We start from the raw sequence: 20,704 nt of genomic DNA, 5'->3' as shown, positions 1-20,704 counted from the left end.
GCTGTCTTGGAGGATGTAAAATCTCATCCACCAAAACCCACTTGGAATACAAAGCCCACCAGTGGACATTCCCTTCTGCCACATCCAGTCAGCACATGGTCATGGCCTGGCCACTTGAGGGGCAGGAGGGAGGCGGTGACAGGAGGAAGCCTAAATTTGGACTTTACGGTCTCAGTTTCCTCATCTTTAAAGTGAGGAGGTTCCTAAAATTAGATCACTGGTGTCCCAACACAAAGCCAGAAAGGCACCAGGTGCCCACAGATGTGGACTCACACGGAGAGGGGTGACCCAAATGTCACACGCAGTACCACACTGAGCAAGGCAAATGTGCGAGTGCACGGTTAAGCTCTGTGAAGTGGCGGTGCCTGCTCTGTGCCAAGACCCTTTAAAGGAATTACAAGCTTTATCTTAGGCAACACTGTGCCAGGTGGAGACGATTATCCTAGTTGTACAGATAAGGGAAAGGAGGCTGCAGGGGAGGTATCTGTAAACGGAGGGGAGGAGAGGGAGGGAGCTAGAAGAAGATTCCCAAGCTCCTGCCCCGATGCTTTCCACTCACCACCCAGCTTCGGAGACAGCCTGGGGTGGAGAAGCATCACTCACGCTGCCTGCGGAGCACACAGAGTCACAACCAGAAACAGCATCACCACTGACCCTGATATGCCAGCGCCAACAAACCAATCCATCAAAAACAAAAGAAATCTCAGCCTAACCAACTGTTGAATTAGTAATTCCTATGACTCATCTGTGCTTTGTTGATCCTCAAAATCCTAGTAGATGTCTCACTAAAAGTTCATCAATATTTCTCAGTTTCCAACTAGACAAAAATACCACAAGTTTATCGCAACATCTTGCACAATACACTTGAGGCTTACATTACAGACACACAATATGCACACTTTTAAGAGAAAAGGGATGTCAACTAGATAATGAATAAACAGTCATATATCTCTTTTTTCTTTCAACATAAACTTTAAACTTCCTCAAAACATCCTTCAAATAAATAAACATAATTGGCAGTTCTCTAACACGCAAGCTTAAAAAACTCACCAACCAAACTTACTATAGAATGTATCTGAGGACCATTTGGTTACTAAATATAATACCCAGAGAAGATGAAATAATCAATATTTTGCGTTCATTAAAATTTTTTATGTTGAAAAAATACTCATCTGAGACCTAAAGAAAAATAACAGCTTTCATTTAGAAAGTTAGAAGCATCAAGAGAGAAAACTGAAAAAATCATTTTATGGAATACTGGAAAGAAAAAGATAAAAAATTATTTGTAGATGACATACTATTTTGTATTTATAAAAATCTATACGAATAGGAATAAGAAAAAATGATTCTCATTTTTATTTAGCCATTATTTTTTAAAAAGATGCCTTGAAATAACATTTAAGCAGATGGAAACAGGCAAGTCATAAAGGCTAAGAAAACTACAATAGGTACTGTATGAAGAGATCTTTATTTAAAAAAGAAAAATGTTCCTGCATGGGAAAAGGAAAAACTGTAAACCGAAAAGGATATTCTTTTAAAAATATTGAAAGAAAATGGTTTTTGACTGAATATAAAATTTTACCTTTCTAAACTTTCATTTTTTTTGTATCATCTGTATTTTTCATCTTTCCATTAATAACTCGGTGTTATTTTATAATATAAAAAATGTAACGCTATTACCATTAATAGTAGTAAAATATAAATAAGTTTCCAAATGTAATTTTTGAGTTTTCAGGCTGTATCTTTTAAATAAAAGTACAGTTTTCCTTAAACCACTGCATATGTGTCAACTGTGTTATTCAAAACAGGTTTAAAAGCTCTAGGAATGTTAAATATCATTCAATCAAGATTGAGCAGCAGAGAGAAACAGGAAAAAACTGACTTAGCTTCATTTCTTTCCTTTCCTTTACCCTCAAGATAAATGAATTGTGAAGTGAAAGAAATACATGTTAGGATGGGAGCAGACATTATATTACACTAGCCACGGTCCGCAGAGGTGAAATGCCCAATGCAAGTGGAAACTAGTTAGAGGCTCTCAAATGTATGTTCAATGATTCCCAAACAAACAGCAGGAAGGGCTGGCAAATACATTCATTTTAAAAGTAAATATTAACTTAATGAGCTTGGTGACCGGAAAACTGATTCTGCTCTCTTGAGATTTCCACTTCCCTGCTCCTTCTCATCAAAAAGATAAAAAGAAAAAAAAAAAACACTAATAAGCCCCAAATTCTCCTATTTCTGAGTCCAAAAGGTACCAGAGTGGAATCTAAAATCACTCTTCCTATGTGTGTCCTCAAATCTTCCCAATTCAACCAGGGAAGGAAAAGACAAAGTAAATCAAACAATGTACAGGATGCGCCAGAACTAGCCCACGAAATGCAATAGGGAGCCGAAGGAAGGCCAAGTCTTCTTTTAGGAGCCATAATTCTGTTCCCTAATAGCAGAACAGGGACCAATCGTTATAAAACATCCCCATCTCCTGCCTGCGACTTTTCCCTTCTTCTTCCCTTGCCTGCCCCAGTGAGGAACCAAAAAAGTATTATGTCCGCCACAGTGGAAGGATGGCACAAGCAACCAATGGTCACAAAATTTACTAGACCCAGTGCCTGGGCCACAAAAGGGCTCAGGGCAAAGCAAGGCCCATGGCTGGCAGCTGAGCTATATGCTCCGCACAAGATGGGGCTACTTGTTCCCACCAAAACTAAGCAGTTTCCAGGGGAAAAAAAGGTGGGGGCAGAAAACCCAATGATATTGGAAACAGGGAAGAGGAAAAGGAAAGAAAGAAAAAATGAGTCTACTGCTCTTCTCAGCATTTGCTCCACCAGTAAAAAAGAATACAAAGTATTCAATGTTTCTCCCCATGCCCACCTAAAGTCTTTTATATTTCTTACTAAGATGTAAATATTAAAAAGATCTGTCTATTTCCTCTATATTTTTATCCTTCACAAAGATTTCAGCTGTCACAATATGAAAGAAAAAAGAGTACAGTTGCTTCACTTGTACAAGCTAATAATCCAAGTACATATATTCAGGATTCCAAGAAAAAGAATGAATTTATTATCTGACATTTTCTGTTCAATATTAACATTTTGTCTTGTTCAAGGAAGGCAATTTATACCCATTGAAAGAAATTTTGACACTGTTTTCTGAGCATGCCAGTTAAAACGCATACCAGCATCGTTCTCATCACGCCTCCCAGCTCAAACCAGTCATGCAGGTGGTCCATGGTACCTTACCCAACAGGTAGCCTTCCGTACATAACTCTCACTGTCTGCAGAGTCCTAAAGTCCATCCGGAAATTTTAACTAAACAAATTACTACTAGAAGAATTAATTTTATATCTCACCAGACAATCTACCCAATCTCCACCTAAATCCAGACAAAACTGGCAATACAGTTTTAACATAATCTTGATATTGAAATTTAAAATGAAAAGAGTAATTTAGAAAGGAAACCCCCTTGATCTCACAACAACCAATCAGTAATGTTCTCTTCAGCAACATTTTTTATTAACATAATTATTTTATCTCCCTGAGCCTCAGTTTCCTCTCTAAAAATGGGTGTAACTCACCTCAAAAATGACACAGATCTATTACAGGAATCATTTAGGTTCGATTACTGTTATGAATTATTACCAAAAAACCATTCATCTGCTAGAACTACTATCAAACATCAGTTACTTCTTTGTAAGAACATTGGGTCCTCCCCCATCCATACGCTGCACAGCACATCCACAGGCCCTATGTGGTATCTCTCCCTTGTCTCCCTTCTCGGAGGCAGCCTAGTAAAATGTTAAGTATACATACTTTGGAGGCAGAGAGATTAGGCTGGAATCTGGATTAAACTACTTTCTTCTAGCTGAGGGACCGTGAGTAAGTCACAACTTCAAAGAACTGTAATTTCCATACTATCCTTCTGTTGTATTTCCTTCACATGTTTTCCCCCATGCAGAGGACATTTATACCGTACAAAGCCAGATCATACTCTATACACAGTGGTCATTTTCACTTTAACACTGCAATTTTTATTTTATGCTTTTTAATATTTTATGTTTTCTGCAATGAATATAATTACTTTTCTTAATAGCAAGTATTAAAATTATTCAATAAAAAATGTAATTGTGATGAGAAGGAAAAGTTCTGAAACTGAAAAAAAATCCAGGGTGAGTTTAATCTGCCTATGTTGCCTGAAAAAATATTCAAATGGAGGAACATGTATAAAGAAGAAGCTATAATAAGGGAAATAAAAGGAATGCTAAAGATAGTCAATGAAGAGTCATACAAAACTGTGACCGTCCAATTAATGTCAGTCATATATGTTTTAATATTTTTACATACCAATAACTATACAGAAATTAATGTAATGTACACAGTACAATTTGCATTCTACTTTGAAAGTACGTATTTATTTTTTTCCTTTTATTACTAAAGCATCTTTTTTGCTGCACATGTAATAATACATCATTTAGATGAAGTAATGCAAACCTCTTGGGGAAAGTTTTGAACTCAATTAGGGCATCTGGGGACAGGCCATATGTTACCAAGCCTTTTGCACACCTGAACCCCGATATCTAATGATGCAAGGATGCCCACTTACAAGATTAAATAGTCTGTCTTTTAAGAGAAGAGAATCAAGCACTGCAGGACGTTCTCCAGCACATTCACTTGAAGACAATATAAAGAGAGCTATACAGCTGGAGATTTAAAATAAATGAGCACCTATAACACAAAAGTGTGTGTAATTCATGCCTTGAATGACTATTAGTAACATACAATTTTATGTCACACACACTGAGTAATTACCATCTACTTAGTTGACAATTTTGTCTCAATCTTATCTCTCCTTACAATGTTTTTACAATTTGTTCACAATTTTTTTTAAATTAATGAAAAATGTTTTCATTAAAATCAAAAAAGTAACCGTAAGTTATTCTTACTCATTTTATGTTATAGGATAATGTTATAGTTAGTAAAAATGTTAATAAGAAAAGAAAACAGAGCTGGGCGTGGTGTGCACACCTGTAGGCCCAGCTACTTGGGAGGCTAAGGCAGGAGGACGGTGTGAGCCCAGGATCTGGGGGCTGCAGCGCAGTGACTGCACCTGTGAATAGCCACCGCACTCCAACCTGGGCATCAGAGTGACACCTCATCTCTAAAAAAATAAAATAAAGAAAAGGAAACAAAGAAAATGTTAAACTAAATAATAAATTATTGGAAAAAATAAGCAGAGCTAACTGTACATATTGAAAATAAAATAGATTCCAAAGGGAAAACTGAGTATTATTTAAATTGCTATCTTTAAACAGCAAAAGAACTCCTTCAAGGAACCTACCACACTGATGTGTCCTGAAGAAATCAAGCTTGCAAAATTGAGAGCAAACTGCTGGTTCCAATATTTTGTAATTATGCCTTTTACAAATTTGATGGCACCAGGAATAAAAGATAAATGTGTTTTGGACTATAAAAAATAAAATATAGGCCAGAGATTCCAGTCCTGAGAAAACTCTGACAACTCCCACCCCCAGCATAGCTGATTTCAATTATCATTATGGCTCCTAGTAGGAGAGGCCATCTCAACTGCAACCAAGCAACTTAAGGATTTATAAATCAGTGGTTCAAATTCCAGTCAGAAGGAAAATGGGCATAATATACTTCCTGCAGCTGGGCCTATTTTGTACTTGTTCAAGAAAATCCTAAGTACACAGGCTGCACAGAAAGACTTCCAAGGTCAAAGGTCAGCTTTCTACAAATGAATGCAAATGTGCAAATCAGAGCCCTGCCCGGGAGGGAGCACGGCCTAAAGGAGAGACTTCCTACAGGCTAATGAGCCTGCCATCAGGGTGCGCACTGCTCAGGACAGAAGGAGGGCACCACCCTTGCTTTCAATGTCTGCAACATTCTGCCTTTTGGGAATTAGGAATGTGAAAGTGACTAATTCTCCCAAATGACATACATCTTGCATTCTGTGACATGTACTTCCTCTCTGAATCTTTACAACACTACCCAGACATTCTAGCCACTGTCTGGGAGTAGATCTAATTATGGTAATTATGTCTACCATAATAAGGGAGATAGTAAATGTGATCAAACATTTATAAAAAGGAAAAACTGAAGCACAGAAAGTTTTAAGCATCTAAAAAGTAAAACTAAGTTTCCAATGAGAGAATTAAGGAGGAAGTGAGGTGTTTTTTCAGCTATCCACAATGGTGAATTTGGACTGGGTGGGCTGGCTCACACCTGTAATCCAAAGACTCTGGGAGGCCAAGGTGGGAGGATAGCTTGAGGTCAGGAGTTTGAGAACAACCTGAGCAACAGGGAGACTCCATCTCTACAAAAAATAGACAAATCAGCCGGGCGTGGTGGTGTGTGCACCTGTAGTCCCAGCTACTCGGAAGACTGAGGCAGGAGGATTGCTTGAGCTCCAGAGTTTGAGGCTACAGTGAGCTATGATGACGCCACTGCACTCTACCCAGGCAACAGAATGAGATTCTGTCTCAAAAAATAATAATAATAAAATGTTGAATTTGAAATATAATGACTTACTAGATTACTAGCATAACCAAAGAACCGTCTGTAAATTTCGAGGCCTCTTTCGTGGGATAGGTTCACACCATCTAGGGCTGGCAGACATGACCACAGTGAAAATAAAACAGGATACAAGGTAATGTAAAATCTTCCTATATGAGAGAGTCAGACTGAATCTCTGTCCAGGTCCAGCACTGCAAGACGCTACGAGCTGGTCAACATGAAAATGCCCATGAGACTGGATTTTCTGAGACTGACCAGATCAAGAGTCAGGCTGAGATGATATCTACAGCCTGACATAAAACAGACATCAATAAACACTTGACGCACAAATCTTTGAAAAGAGAAGTATCATGACAAGAAAGACATTTGGGGAAGGCTGAGTGAAGGAGTAAGAGATGGAGCCGTGAGACCAAGGGCTTATTGGGATAAAATAGCTAAAAGTGATAAAGTTCTGAACTGAGATGCGGCAGCTACAATGATAATGAAGGCACTAAAGTCAGAGATAACTGTTTGATAAGAATGAAAAGGGAGGCATGAGCTAGACCATGAAAGGCCTTGAAATACAAGCTAGGAGTTTGGACTTAAACCTGCAGCTGATGGGAAGCTTTTCAAGCAGTAGCAGGAGAATAGCATGACTTGTATTTCAGGTCCATCGTTCTCCTGGAATAAGAAGGGAAGCCAGTTAGAAGACGACTGCAAGTCCAGGAGGAGATGCTGAAGCTGAATGTGCACTTGAGCAGGGAGAATGGATAAGACAGCAAGGACCAAAGGCCAAGCCAACACTGGGAAGTGGGGTTTGGAGAGAAGTTTAGGATAGCGTCACCTTCTTGCCTTGGAAAGTCACGTGGCTGGTAGAGCCAATAGTTGAGATAGGGGAGACAGAAGGTGTGGGTTTGCGAAATATAAGAATTAGTAGTACTTTGCATGTGTTGAGATCAAGGAGACTGTGAGACACCAAGGCAAAAACATCGAATGCGCAACTAGACACCTGGGTGTGGAGTTTAGAATAAAAAGCTGAGTGAGCCACACTGATGTGAGCATGATAAGGAAGCAAAAGGGAGACAAACCACTCGGCGAGAGCATGACAGTGATCACAGAGGACAGAGCCCTTAAGTTACCACAGAAGAGACCACACAAGAGACCTAAGCATGCTCAGAGCCTGGGGCAAAAGTACCTATAAAAAAGAAAAGACAGATACTATAAGAAGGAAAAGAAAGAATCAATTATGTAAGCTTCTGGAGTAGAAAGGAGGGGAAGCGGAGGACAGGAAGATGAACTGGCCTGGAAGGAGAAAGGACATGACCTGCTCTGAGGTCAGTGGAAGGAAGTAGGATTGGAGCAAACGAAGGTACGTGGGGGGCAGGGTGTTGAAAGGGAGGTGACACCTAATAGTGTTCAGTGTTCTCAGAAGTTGGAGTGTGTCATGGGTTGAATTCTGTCTACCAAAAATTCATATGTCGAAGTCTTAACCCCCAGTACTTCTGAAAGTGATCTTATTTGGAAAAGAGGGTTGATGCAGTTGTAAGTAGTTAAATTCAGAGGAGGTCATCCTGGAGTAGGGGGAGCCTCTAATCCAGTATGACTGGTGTCCTTGTAGACAGACAAGCGTTGAGGGAAGACAGTGTGAAGAGAGACAGGCAGAAGGTGGCACTACACGCTGAGGGGAGAGGCCCGGCACAGATCCCTCCCTCACAGCCCTCAGAAGGAACAAACCCTACCTACATGGACTCCACACTTGTAGTCTCCAGAACTGGGAGATACGCCAAGGTTTCTTGTGTAAGCCATGCAGTGTGTGGTACTTTGCTAGGGCGGCCCTAGAAATAGCCATCCAGGAACAGAGGGAAGGTGGAGGTTTGGTGGAAGATCTGAGGGGAGTGAAAAGGGCTGAGCAGGAAACAGGCAGTGGCACAGGGACACAAATGCGAGGCCAGCCACACTTGCCTGAGGTTCCAGCTGAAGCTGGAAATGATACATGTATTTATGGAGTGATTTCCTCAAGCGGCTCTTGGCAGCTATCAGGTAAAAGGGGAAAAGATGCCAGGTCGATAGCAAGGGCTGGCAGGACAGACTACAGCAAAGTACAAAGGGGTGAGGCCACTGCAGATACAGTGGAGAGACTGGTGTACCTACCGAGAGTGAACAGCGAAGAAACAAAGGGGCTCTGGGCGGGGAGAATGGAATGGGCAGGCAGGGAAGGGCTCATCCACAAGCAAACAAAAGACATAAGGAGGACAGTGGGAGTGAGAGAGCTAGACAGGAAAGGTGCTAGTGGGATTTAATATTGTAAGTTTGTGACAGCCCCAGTGAAATGATCCAGTTCCTGCAGAACCAAGTATGGGTAAAGGAGGTATGAGGGAGGAAACCAGGGAACTCGGAAGCTAGGGACACTGAGACCTCCCATGACGACAGTAGTTAGGGTGGAGGAGAGACAGAACCAGCTTCCACAGCTCTCAATGAATGGAAAAGAATGACGAGAAATACCTTCAAGTCACATTTGTATTTAACCCCAAAACTCTGGTTCTCATAAAAATCACTGCCACGTTTATCTTCTCTGGGATTATATCTTTATATGAAAATAACAAAGAGTGACATAGACTAGAAGCAAATATCAACATACATTGTCTCCATCTATCTAATAGAATTATTATGTGAAACATATAGTAAGCAAGTTAACCTACAAAAATGTGCTCGGAGCACTCAACAGATCAGACGTAAAAATTTTAAGATTTTTATATGCTTCGTACACATTTTCCTAAGATTCAAAAAATAAAATAGCTACAAAATGCTAAAATAAGTGCTGACAGCCCCTTCTATTTCAAACACATGAAATAACTGATCAGAGCAGAGAATAATTAGAAAACTCATAAATTATCATCCATTTTTTTCAAACAAATTAACTCCTTAATTATCTGGATTATATGCCATAAATAAATGAAACTCTTTGCATTTCGAAAGTTTATTCCAATCATTAAAATTATTGTGTTTCTCACCCAAGAGCCAAGCAGAGTCCAGACTTTATTCTGGCAACTCATTGGAGCTAAATAACAGTGGTGTGAAGCAGAACTGCACAACTTAAACTTAATTGATGCACAAGAACAATTTATGAATTGCTGTAGCTACAGACATTTCCAACTCTTTCTATACACATATACTTACACTTAATTGGAGCTTTTATCTCCAAAGTTCAAAAGTTTTTATGTGTGGTAATTTTACACTGGTGGAGATTAACTACATTTTCTGAGCTTTTACACATTAGGTATTATTATTCTAAAGCAAATGATTAAATCAAAACATAAGATTTAAAAATCCACCTGAAGTCACAGTGTAGCTACTGTTCACTGCCCTAGGAAAAATGGGGCCACTCAGGGAACATGGCCTGTGACAAAAGGCTAAAAAGACATTTGGAAAGTTCTGCAACAGTTTCATAGATAAGAGCCTCACACTTACTGGTGGCTGTCATCACAACGTCCCCCAAAACATTGTGTCTGTTAAAAACTATGAAATACCAATCTTCTTTCACCTTCAATCTAACCCAACCATTTGCTTCTATAATATATATATATGTGTGTGTGTGTGTGTGTGTGTATATTTATATTTTTTGGAGATAAGGTCTTGCTTTTCTGCCCAGGATAGAGCCCAGTGGCATTATCACAGCTCACTGCAATCTCACACTCCTCAGCTCAAGTGATCCTCCTGCCTCAGCCTTCCAAGTAGGTAGGACTACATGCGCACACCACCACACCCTAGCTAGTTTTTTTAGAGACGGGGTCTTGCTCTTGCACAGGCTGGTCTCAAACTCCCGACCTCGAGCAATCCACCCACCTCGGCCTCCCAGAGTGCTAGGATTACAGGCGTGAGCCACTGCGCCCAGCCAGGATCTCAATTTCTTCATCACTGAAAGGATGGAGCGGGGAATGATGATTTCCAATGGATCTTCCAGTTCTACCATTCTGTGATTTACTTACTAATTTACAGTATTTAACCAATCTCCTGTGGCACAGAGGAAGAAAAACACCTTGTAAAAGCTAAGGATGATTTTGCCCCAAATTACAAAATCCAGACCTTTCACTGTGCGGAGGTTTCAGAATAAGAGGTAGAGGTGGTACAGGTTTGATACATTCTTAACCTTATACATCCTTAACCTTCACCTGGGCTCCAGTCTCAGGCTTTTTTTTTTTTTTAACTAATGGTACAGCCACGTGACTGAATAATACACAATCATTAACAATGATGTTTAAACAAGAAAAGAGGCTTTTAAAACTCCTAATGATGATTAGGAAGAGTTCATAAAAATATGGAGAAATATCATGTTATAGGTTAAAAGGAAAAACTAGATTATTATAATAGGCATGTTTGTTAAAACATGGGGAAGGAAATAAGACCATTCAACAGTGTTAGTATCTGGGTAACAGGACTCAGGAGATTTTTCTTTCTCTTTTTCCTATTTTTCTTTTTTTTTAATGTGTTTATTTAAATTTTCATACTCACCCCACCTGACCCCCTCTTTTTTATGTAAGCTTAAATTACCTCCATAATTAGAGGAATAACCTTCCTTTATAAAGAGAGAAAAGGTGCCCAATACTCCCACATTGATTTCTCCTAAGAAGAAAGAAAATAGCCTCCTGAAAACATCTCAGTTGACAACTCTGCAGAAATTCCAGAAATACAGGTTTGGAGGAAAACACCATTACTACCAACTATGGATGGGGAAGAAAAGACTCCTCTATTGCTTCAGGTATAAGAGAATTAAGTTTTAGAGGATGTGATAGGGATTCTGGCAGGGGAGGTTGCTTTGGAGTCCAGGGACACACAGCTTGTAGAGCACAGCCCAGGAAAAAAAAGAACAGGTGCAGCAGATGAAGCAGCAGACTGTGACAGCCAAATGACGCTGGCCCCGTCCAGAAAGCCCGGCCTGGGGCAGGTTCTCCCTGCGTGGCCCTGCCGTGCACCACAGCCAGCCACATGGCCTAGCGGACTTTCCATGAGCACAAATAACCTTTCCTCACTGAAGCACTGCAGCAGAGAGAGGACAGGTAGCATATTTCTTGGAACCTGTAACTGTTAAAACAAACAACCAAAGCAAACTAATCTATGCTTTCATTAGGCTGTCGGGTGAGCACATCATACAGATACATCTGTATTCATATATAAATACACCCAACATATATACACACGTGGCCCAGTTTACAACACAGGTCAATGACTGCGGCTTTGGGTGGTTCCAATGAAACACTTCACTGTATAGCACGCTGAAAACATTTTGTAAGCACCCATTATTTCTCTGGTGATTCTCACTTAGACTGCAAAAACTCAGAAAAGGGTATAATATAATAATCACATTCAGGATACTATTAATTGCATATAAACCCTCTGCCTTACTTAAACAGGCTTTCTTACTACTTTGTAGCAAGTAGATAAAGACAGATCTGATGTACAAAGAATAGGAAAACTAGAACAGGAAAAGTCAGCTCCTCCTTTGGGAGACGGACAGACAATATGTGGCGTCAACACCACATCACAGCCTGACTTGCCCACGGTCTGTAAGGAAGCCCTGGTGCCCGGCTCACCGACAGCTCCAGACTCGCCCTACGCATGCACATCACGCTGGGCTTCCCAAGCACAACCACCAGCAACAAGGCAACAACACAAAGGCCTGAGAGTGTCCTTAAATTGGTTTGTGTATTAATTTAAAAAGACAATTCTTTTGATTGCTACCAAAATGCACTTGAACAATTATTTAAATTTGGAGAATAATATAATGTAACCAAATAAAGAGATGTCATCTCTTGTTCATTGTTTTATACACCTTTTTTGGTTGGTTGTTTGTTTCTAATTGTGAAGTTGGCACCTATTGATTTTACCTGGCAGTAATTAAATACGTCTAACATTAGATAAAGAAATTTAACCTACCTCATCAAAGGTGGTGTCGTCTTTCTTCAAAGCTGTAAAATAAAAAGAGAAAGGAAACAGTTACTGGAAAACATCCCAAAGAGACCAAGTATCTAAGTTCTAGAAAACAGAAATAAACAAAGCAGTATGGTGTTTTCATTTCAGAAAGTAAATTGTACCCCAACCTGAATAACAATGTTATGATACAAATAGGAAAACTGCAAATGAAAAAGAGAAAATTGCACAGCATGCATCTTTGTGAGACAGTTTTCATAAATATGTAAATGGAACTATCCTCCCAAATATGGAAAAGAAGCGTGCATATCTTGCCCCTATCTTTTCTTTAGTTAGAGTGTGTTTTAATGAAAGTATAAAAGAATCACAAAGTAATCTTAAAGAAATTTCCCCTTAAACTCCTGGTTTTTGAGTATGCATATATCATCGTGTGTGGTGTGTAGACCTCCCAAACCAATTGTTAGGATGATACCCTGCATAGTGCCCTGAAAGATATTTTCATGGTAAGAGAAGTGTAAGTACAGTAATGAAAAACCAAGCGTGTAAAATAAGCATTGCAGAGTAAGAGACATAATTCAAACATTTCAACATGACAAATTTTATAACAAAGCATTTCCAAAGAAAACAATACATTCAGAATATTTTATAGAAATCAGCAAACACTTCAAATTTATTTTAAATATACAGTTATGCATGGCTTAACAAAAGGAATAAGTTCTGAGAAATGTGTCATTAGGTGATTTTACTTATACAAATCTAGATGGTATATACTACCATACACCTTGGCTAGACGGTATAGCCTATTATTCCTCGGCTGCAAACCTATATGGTGTGTTACTGTATTGAACACTGTGGGCAACTGTAACACAATGGTAGGTATTTGTGTATCTAAACATATCTAACCACAGAAAAGGTATCGCAAAAACACAGTATTATATAGTCTTATGGGACCACGTAGTATGTGTGCTCTGTGGTAAACCAAAACGTCATTATTCAGCATATGACTGTACATAGCTTCAGAACTGGAATTTTATCACCCTAAAGAAAAAGAGAAGAATCTAACCTATAGCTGGCAAACACATCCAGTTCCTTAAATCTGACAACTACTTAGAATGTTTCATATTAAGGGGAATGCATGAAATAGCTAATTTATCTGAAACCACTAGTTGGAGAAAAGTTTCAAATTAACAGAGCTGTGCCTAGGTGTTTACTGATCTATACCAGATAGTTTTAGTTTGGATAGAAGCAATTGGAAAGCTTTGTTCTGACAAGAGAAAAGAAAAGCAAATTATTTTGGCAATTAAGTGCTGAAAAAAGTAATGTGCCTAAACTGAAGTTATCATATAAAAGGTTATAATATACACTCCCATCAATTCAAAAAGGTTATTATCTCTGTTTCATATAATATGTGTCTTCTCAAAAAGACCAAGAAGGATGTGACTGTGGTGGCGATTTAAGGGGAATATGGGAAGGCTGAGGGAGATAAAACATTTCTGAAAGTTTCTTCTCTCCATTTTGCCTAAGAAACTGATCTATAATAGATTTCTCTACTTTATTAGATAACAATTTCTTCTAAATGGAAAATAAAGTCTTCCCATTCTCAAGTAGCTTGTCTTGCTTTCAATTACTTGCACATGTTTTATTTTGTATTTGACTTCACTTACATTAAAACTAAAATAACCTATTTTGATAGAAAGATATAAGATCCTAAACATTCCTAATGCCTACATCTTCACTAGAATTTAACTTCTAACCTACAAGGCTATCTTTAAATACTAGTCAAAAATACTCCCTACTTCCTTAACCTAAGGTGTGTCCTTTAATCAACATACTTGACTACTGAGTCCTTAACAAAATATTAGTAATACAATTCTAAATATAAACAAGTTGCTCTATTTGAAAAACTAAATTTTTTGGAATAAGAAATTCATACCTCATTGATTTCAAATACAAAGTCACACACAAGCAAATTACCATACAGCCTCATACCTAGCTCATTCAGCAAAGATCAATGGAACATACACACTATGTGATTGCTATGCAAGATGCAAAGCTACAGCAGCAAGCTTACAATTCACAGCACAAACTTTTAAATTTATTTTCTTTATTTTGGACATTATGAAAATTCTGGAAATTCAGCCATGTATTTTCTTAAGCAAAGCATCCATTAAGAACTACAGTTGATACCATCCCTTAGGGGATTCCAAACATGGAAGAAAGACTCTCAAGTGGAGAAATGAAGAGAGCAGAAAACTAGAAAGTCATGAACATTCAGACTAGACCATTTCCTTCTTATCTCCTAAGTCCTGACAAACTCCTCAACATTCTGGATAAAGAGGCAGGGTCTGCAGATAGCAAGAGGAGGAAGAAATAGAAGAAACTGTAAGTATACTTGCTAAGATATAAGGAACAAGAAGCCAGATTCTCTCCTCTGCACAATATCCTCAAGCTCAGAGTATCATAAAAGACCATTACTTCATTGAAATCTTTCATTGCTAGACAGACACCTTACCTGATTTCTTCTAAATATCGAATCCTGTCTGTTCTTAATGTTGAATCCTTGCCCTGAATAGCAGTTAACAGTGACAACAAAGACCAATTAAAGGTGTCTTTGCCAGATATTTATCGGGACATTGATGAGTAAATTTTGACCTAAACAAGCATTATTGATTACATTCTTCAACTGTCATTAATCATTCATGTAAATGTAAATCCACAATTGTCTTCAAGGATTTCATGGAATAAACATACTGCATTATTCTGGATTAGCAAAGGGGCATACAGTAAACTATTTAAGAGGAGCAAATATTCTATTCAGTTCTCTACTCAGACATTGCTTCCTCCAGAAAGCTTTGCAAAATCTCACTAAAATGAAAATGGTGTTCCTCCTGTGCTCTCCAATGCAAATTCTGCTAATCTTCATGGTAGAATCTGTCACTTTATATTGTCAATGCCCATTCATTGGCCTGTCTTCCTTTAAAATCCTTGAGGATAGGGACAAGTCACATTGGTTGCTAAATCTGAGCGTCAGCACAATATCTAGCACACGGGAAGTACTAGATAATTATTTGTTGAATTAATGAGTCCTATACCTCAATGGCAAAAGGACAGCATCTTATTTTTGAGAAATACTAAAGTATGGCATATGCTGTTTTCTCTTATAAATCACATGCTGTTTTCTCTTATAAAAAGATCACAGGTATAAATTCCATTTTGTAGTTTTCAAATTAAAATCTTTTGAAATTACATTGGAGGAGAATATAGCACAATAGTTAAATTTTGTGTCTAAGCCTTTAACCTTAAATTTCTCTTTTCTGACAGAATGAATTCATCAAATGACAACTGGACTCTAGAATTACACACTTACAGTACAAGGTAACAAACACAAAAATTCAGTGTAATAACAGCCTCTTATTTTTATTCAATTATCTCACAAACCACATCCTTTAAAGAAATGGTATACACAGGGTTCATCTCAAGTATCACAGAGTATAAACTTTCTTTCTCCAGTAGATAATCCAAATAAGTGTGAAGGAATGCATTCAAAGGAATAAGAAGAAATGTTAGTTTGACCTTAATCATACACCAGATATTACACAAAACCTTTCTCCTTCTAGGCTAACATTCAAAAGTAAAAAAGAAACAAAAAAAGAAAAGAGGAAATAGATTTTATTATATTTAAACTATTCAACAATTAAGCTCCCATTTGCCTTTGTTAGCCTAAATTTTTCAAAAAAGTGAGATAACTATAGTAATTCCTAAGTAAGCAACCACACTGACACTATGTAGCAGAAAACCATAAATACTACTGAAATTGATGGGTGACTTTAAAATTCAATTACACACATCTTATAAAAGAACCATAGCTATATTATAGTCACTCCCTGGCAGATGTCGTAAATTAGAGCACTATAGCTTGAAAGCCAATGTGTTTTATTACACTTTTTATAATGTAGTAATCTCAGATCAGTTGTATTTGGGGTGGACAGTAACAAAGTCAGCATGATTTCTGACATGTAAATAAATTAAACATTAGCATTGCTACTTTTATGTATTCAGAATTATTATTATTAATGAAAAACACTGATTGGCTATCATCTACTTTCAAACATTGTCCTCATTTTCTGTAGATGAATAATTACTAATTTCTTATGACTAAACAATAATATTGTACATTTTACCATATAACAAGCTACACTTTAGAATCGTACTAAAAAACACAATAAAGTCAGCATGTTTATTTCAAAAGCCATCTTAGATTGCTTAAAGGGAATGAATACATTGCAGTGTTGCATTGTTCCACAGGAATAAACCATTCACTCCATGATCTCCTCATGAAGTTACCAAAGAAGAAAGAAGGATGCTAGTGGATAAACAGAGACATTGCAAGGAATAATAACAATCTCCAGTATCAATCTTCACCATGGGATAGATATTGTACTACATATTTTATGTATTTTATCTGATTTAATCTTCACAAACAGATTTATGAATATTTACAGATGAGAACACTAGACTTTAGGGAAATTCTGCCAAAGGCACACAGCAAGCAGGGAAAATGGGGTTCAAACTCAGGCCTCCCTAACTCCAATTACATCCTGTTTTCAGGCTAGCTATACTACAGAATCAGTGGCCATTGCTTCCTCCTTCTCTTGCTTTCTACACATAAAATCAGTTATGTCAGTATGATGCAATTCCTAGTAATGATAATAATGATAACAAACCTCAAACGTTTACTGAGTCTTTATTACGTGCCACAGGATATCCTATGCATTATTTCACTAAGTGCCAACAGAACTGAGCTGTACATGAAAAACTGAAGCTCAAAGAAGTTGAGAGACCTGTCCAAGGTCACTCAGCTGAGCGTGGCAACACCAGGAATGCCCAGTCCGTCTTACTCACAGATCACATCCTTAACTCCTACACTATATAGTCCCATGGCAAAGACTCAATTCAACGACCTCTAGCACCTTAAAAATCCTTAAACAGAATGATTTCACTGCTTTTAATTTTGCAAATAAAATATAAAACATCAAGAAAGTAAATAGACATGAAAGACTTATTTTCTGTAATGCTATTTCTAATCAATGTCCTGGGCTTAGTATACAACTATAATCACTTAAAACTTCAATATCTCCTTTACAGTATTCCATGATCACATCTGCTGTTCAGAATCATGACTTTCCATCAATACAAGAAATAATCAATTATGTTCACTGCACTGTACTCTATTTCCTAAAGGGATGATATAAAATCCACTAGATCTTAGAAGACATTTTAACAAGAGTTGGACTGAAAAGGAGTTTCACATCACCAAATCTCAGTAAGCTAGGAAATCCAATTAACTATAATATCCCATTTGCCAGCATTGTACTTAATCCACATTTTACTGATTGTCGATCAAAACCTTGAAATTATTTAAACATAAGGAATTTTTACATTAACATCTTTGGTTTCTTGCTGAGACTCAATTGCAATGAATTATTTAACACAAAACTGGAGGGGCTCCAACAGAATCATTAGCATTAGTAAATATATAGTTAATGTGTTTTAGAACAGGGCTTAATGGACTCCAGAACGTGCCTCTGTGAAGGTTTGGGTCGGAGCTGAAACACCCTTGTTAATAATGCACAGGGCTCAACACCTTGCTCTTTCACATTCTTCTTGGCTTCAAACTTCATTTGAACCCAAAAACTCCCCGCATGCATCCCTAACTCTGCAGAGTGAAATTGCAAATATCCAATACATGAAGTAAGTAAAACCAGGACTAAAGATTGGTTTCACACTATAACTGTACAGTCACCTTGCAAAAGATTTTGTATACCAACACAAAACTTTAAGTCAAAAGACAACAGCAACAAAAAAACTTGGCTAAATTTTGGTCCATTGTTTTCTCTCTCTTGAAGAAAGTTGTCTATTTTACAATGAATGGGTGGAAAGATGACTGTAACACTGATGTGTTATAAATAAAACTCCAGGGTTTTATTTTAAGGAATGAAGCACCTTTATGCTTAATTTCCACTAACACCTTCATTAACATGGATGACTTGTTAAACAAGTGAAACAAAGGCTAGAAGGCTTCTTAGGGACTCTGAGGGGTAATTTTTTTGTGCCTGCAGCAGTTTCTTGCAGAGCGCAGTTACCTGCATCAATGAAAGTTTATGACAGTAGGGGAGGCAGCTACCTGTTCAGGTTAAAAGGCGTTTTCTATGCCCAACACTCAAAATCTAAAAACTCATTCCACGTGACACTGTTGTCACCCTGTTGTAGCCTGTGACATGAATTTATTCTGAAGTGTCCTAAACATTCCTCGGTGGGTTTTTGTTGCTCTGTTGGTTGGTTTAAAGACAATAGCCCCGAGCTCTTGTAAACGAAGTTAGGAAGATTTATTCCTAAATGTCCAGACTACTTCACAGCGCTCATTTCTCTCCAGCAGCAGGAAGATTCAGAGACCTCGAGCGAGACTGAACACCCAAATTTCGCTTTCCAGGACCCGAAGTACCGAACAATAGGTCCCAAGGTAACTGTCCCACTTCCCTTTAGGTTGGATATGTTAGACAATACCAGGGCACAATCCAACGTTTCACCAATTTCCAAAGCTGAATTACCGGCTAAACACCCAATATCAAAGCCTGCGTACAAAAAATAACCAAGTGACCCAAGGGGCCGCACAGCCCCGCGTGCGGTGGGGACCGAGGTGTCCCCTCTCCCGTCCCCCACGGGCGCGAAAAGAGCTAGCACTAGTGGCGGAAAGGGGGGACCCAAATTGTAGGCTTGAGATAGTCCACAAATGAGTCCCCCGGTCTCGGGGGAGAGAGGTCTCTCTTCTTTCTGTCTTCGCCCTCCCCCAGCCCCGAGATCGCCAACACTATTCCCTCGATCCCGCGTCCGCAGCGCCCCCCACGCCAGCCCCGGGTGGCAGCCGCACCGCTAGTGCCAGGAGCGCGGCGGGGGCGCGGGGCCGAGGGCGCGGGTGCCGGGGGAGCGGGGCGCAGCCCGCTACTCACCAATGCGGCTGAAACTCTCCGACAAAGTTCTCCGCAACTTCTTCATCTTGCCGATCTTCTCGGCCGGCTGCGGCTCAATGAGGTCGCACATCTGGGCGACGCGGGGCCCCGGCAACTTCCCCAAACTGGTCCAGAGCGGAGCGCAGACAACGGCGAGGGCGCGCGCCGCGGGGAAGGCGGCGCCTCCTCCTCCTCCTCCACCTCCTCCCCGGGCCGGGAGGCGACGCGCAGGGCTGAGGAGGCGGGCGGCGGGCGGCGGGCTCCGCTCCGGCCTGGGCCGCGGCTGGGCGGACGGGGGCGTTTTACGTGGTCCCGGGGGCAGCGGCGCTCACCGCCGCCGTGGTGGCCCCGCGCCGCGCCGCCGCCGCCCAGCTCATTTTCCCTCCTTTGTAACCGAGAGGAGCGCGGCCGGCAGGGGGGGTGGTGCGGCCGGAGGAGGAGGCGGGGGCGGGCTGGAGACGAGGTGCGGGAGCCGCGAGTCGCCGAGTGCGCGAGGCCGGGGCAGGCGGGCGGGCTGGGGAGAAGTTCCCAACCCCGAGTTGCAGACGCCGCACAGAAAGAGCTGCGGGCGGAACCGCCACCCCCACCGCCGCCACCGCCCCGCCTCCCCTTCGGCGACGGCCCTGGGCGCGGGACCCTGAGACGACCCCGGCTCCCCGCTCGGAGCCCGCGTCCTTTGCGGCCCTCCCGGGCCGGCTCGCGCCCCGGTGGCGCCCCCTCCCGGCCGCCCCGCGGTCCCCGGGCCCTGCCCGCCCCGCCCCGCCCGCGCGCTCGGGGACCGCGGCCCGCGGAGGGCCGAACAGGCGGAGCGGGAGTCGGCCGCGTCTGGGGACCGCACCTTAGGCCGTCGGGAGGCTACCGAAAGGAAACGGGCTGAGTCCTGATCGTTTGAGCGGTTTTCTCCTTGGCACGAGCGCGTGTGAAAAAGGCGCGGAGTTGGGTGGAGGGCGGCCGCCACGACTGCCTCCCGGACGGGGTCCGGTAAGGCCTTGGAGATACATTCAGGTTTAGGGCTGACTTTTTTAAAAAATTTGCCGAGAAAGCTGTGAAGTGAAAGATCCAGAGGGAAATGTGGGCTCATTTTTTTGTTGATTTGGATTTGTTTGTTTTGAGGTCAAGTGCAGAAGTGGAAGCTTCAACTATAACCTCTTGGAAGGCAGGGCTCCTGTTGTTTCCTTCGTCCTTGTCTCTGATCTGGGTGATAGATGTAGGTGATTTCTGATATGAATACCCCGTTCTGCAGTAAATAGCAAACACAGTCCTTAG

At 40.5% G+C, this 20,704-nt stretch overlaps 1 protein-coding gene across 1 annotated transcript in view; it reads right to left on the bottom strand.

The window, feature by feature from the left end:
* The window catches only part of CDK14 (cyclin dependent kinase 14), a 522,742-nt gene extending 502,963 nt beyond the window's left edge, over positions 1 to 19,779 (bottom strand). Inside the window, exons 1-2 of the mRNA XM_045564652.1 lie at positions 19,439 to 19,779; positions 12,438 to 12,469 (exon numbers count right to left, since the gene is read on the bottom strand). Of these exons, the coding sequence (XP_045420608.1) occupies positions 12,438 to 12,469; positions 19,439 to 19,529 (123 nt within the window). The 5' untranslated portion in view covers positions 19,530 to 19,779. The remainder of the gene's footprint in view (positions 1 to 12,437; positions 12,470 to 19,438) is intronic.
* Positions 19,780 to 20,704: the final 925 nt, after the last annotated feature.

Source organism: Lemur catta, chromosome 11, assembly GCF_020740605.2.
Source record: "Lemur catta isolate mLemCat1 chromosome 11, mLemCat1.pri, whole genome shotgun sequence".
Classification (NCBI taxonomy): domain Eukaryota; kingdom Metazoa; phylum Chordata; class Mammalia; order Primates; family Lemuridae; genus Lemur; species Lemur catta.
The sequence above is the reverse complement of the archived record's forward strand: the minus strand, read 5'-3'. Positions and strand labels throughout refer to the sequence as shown.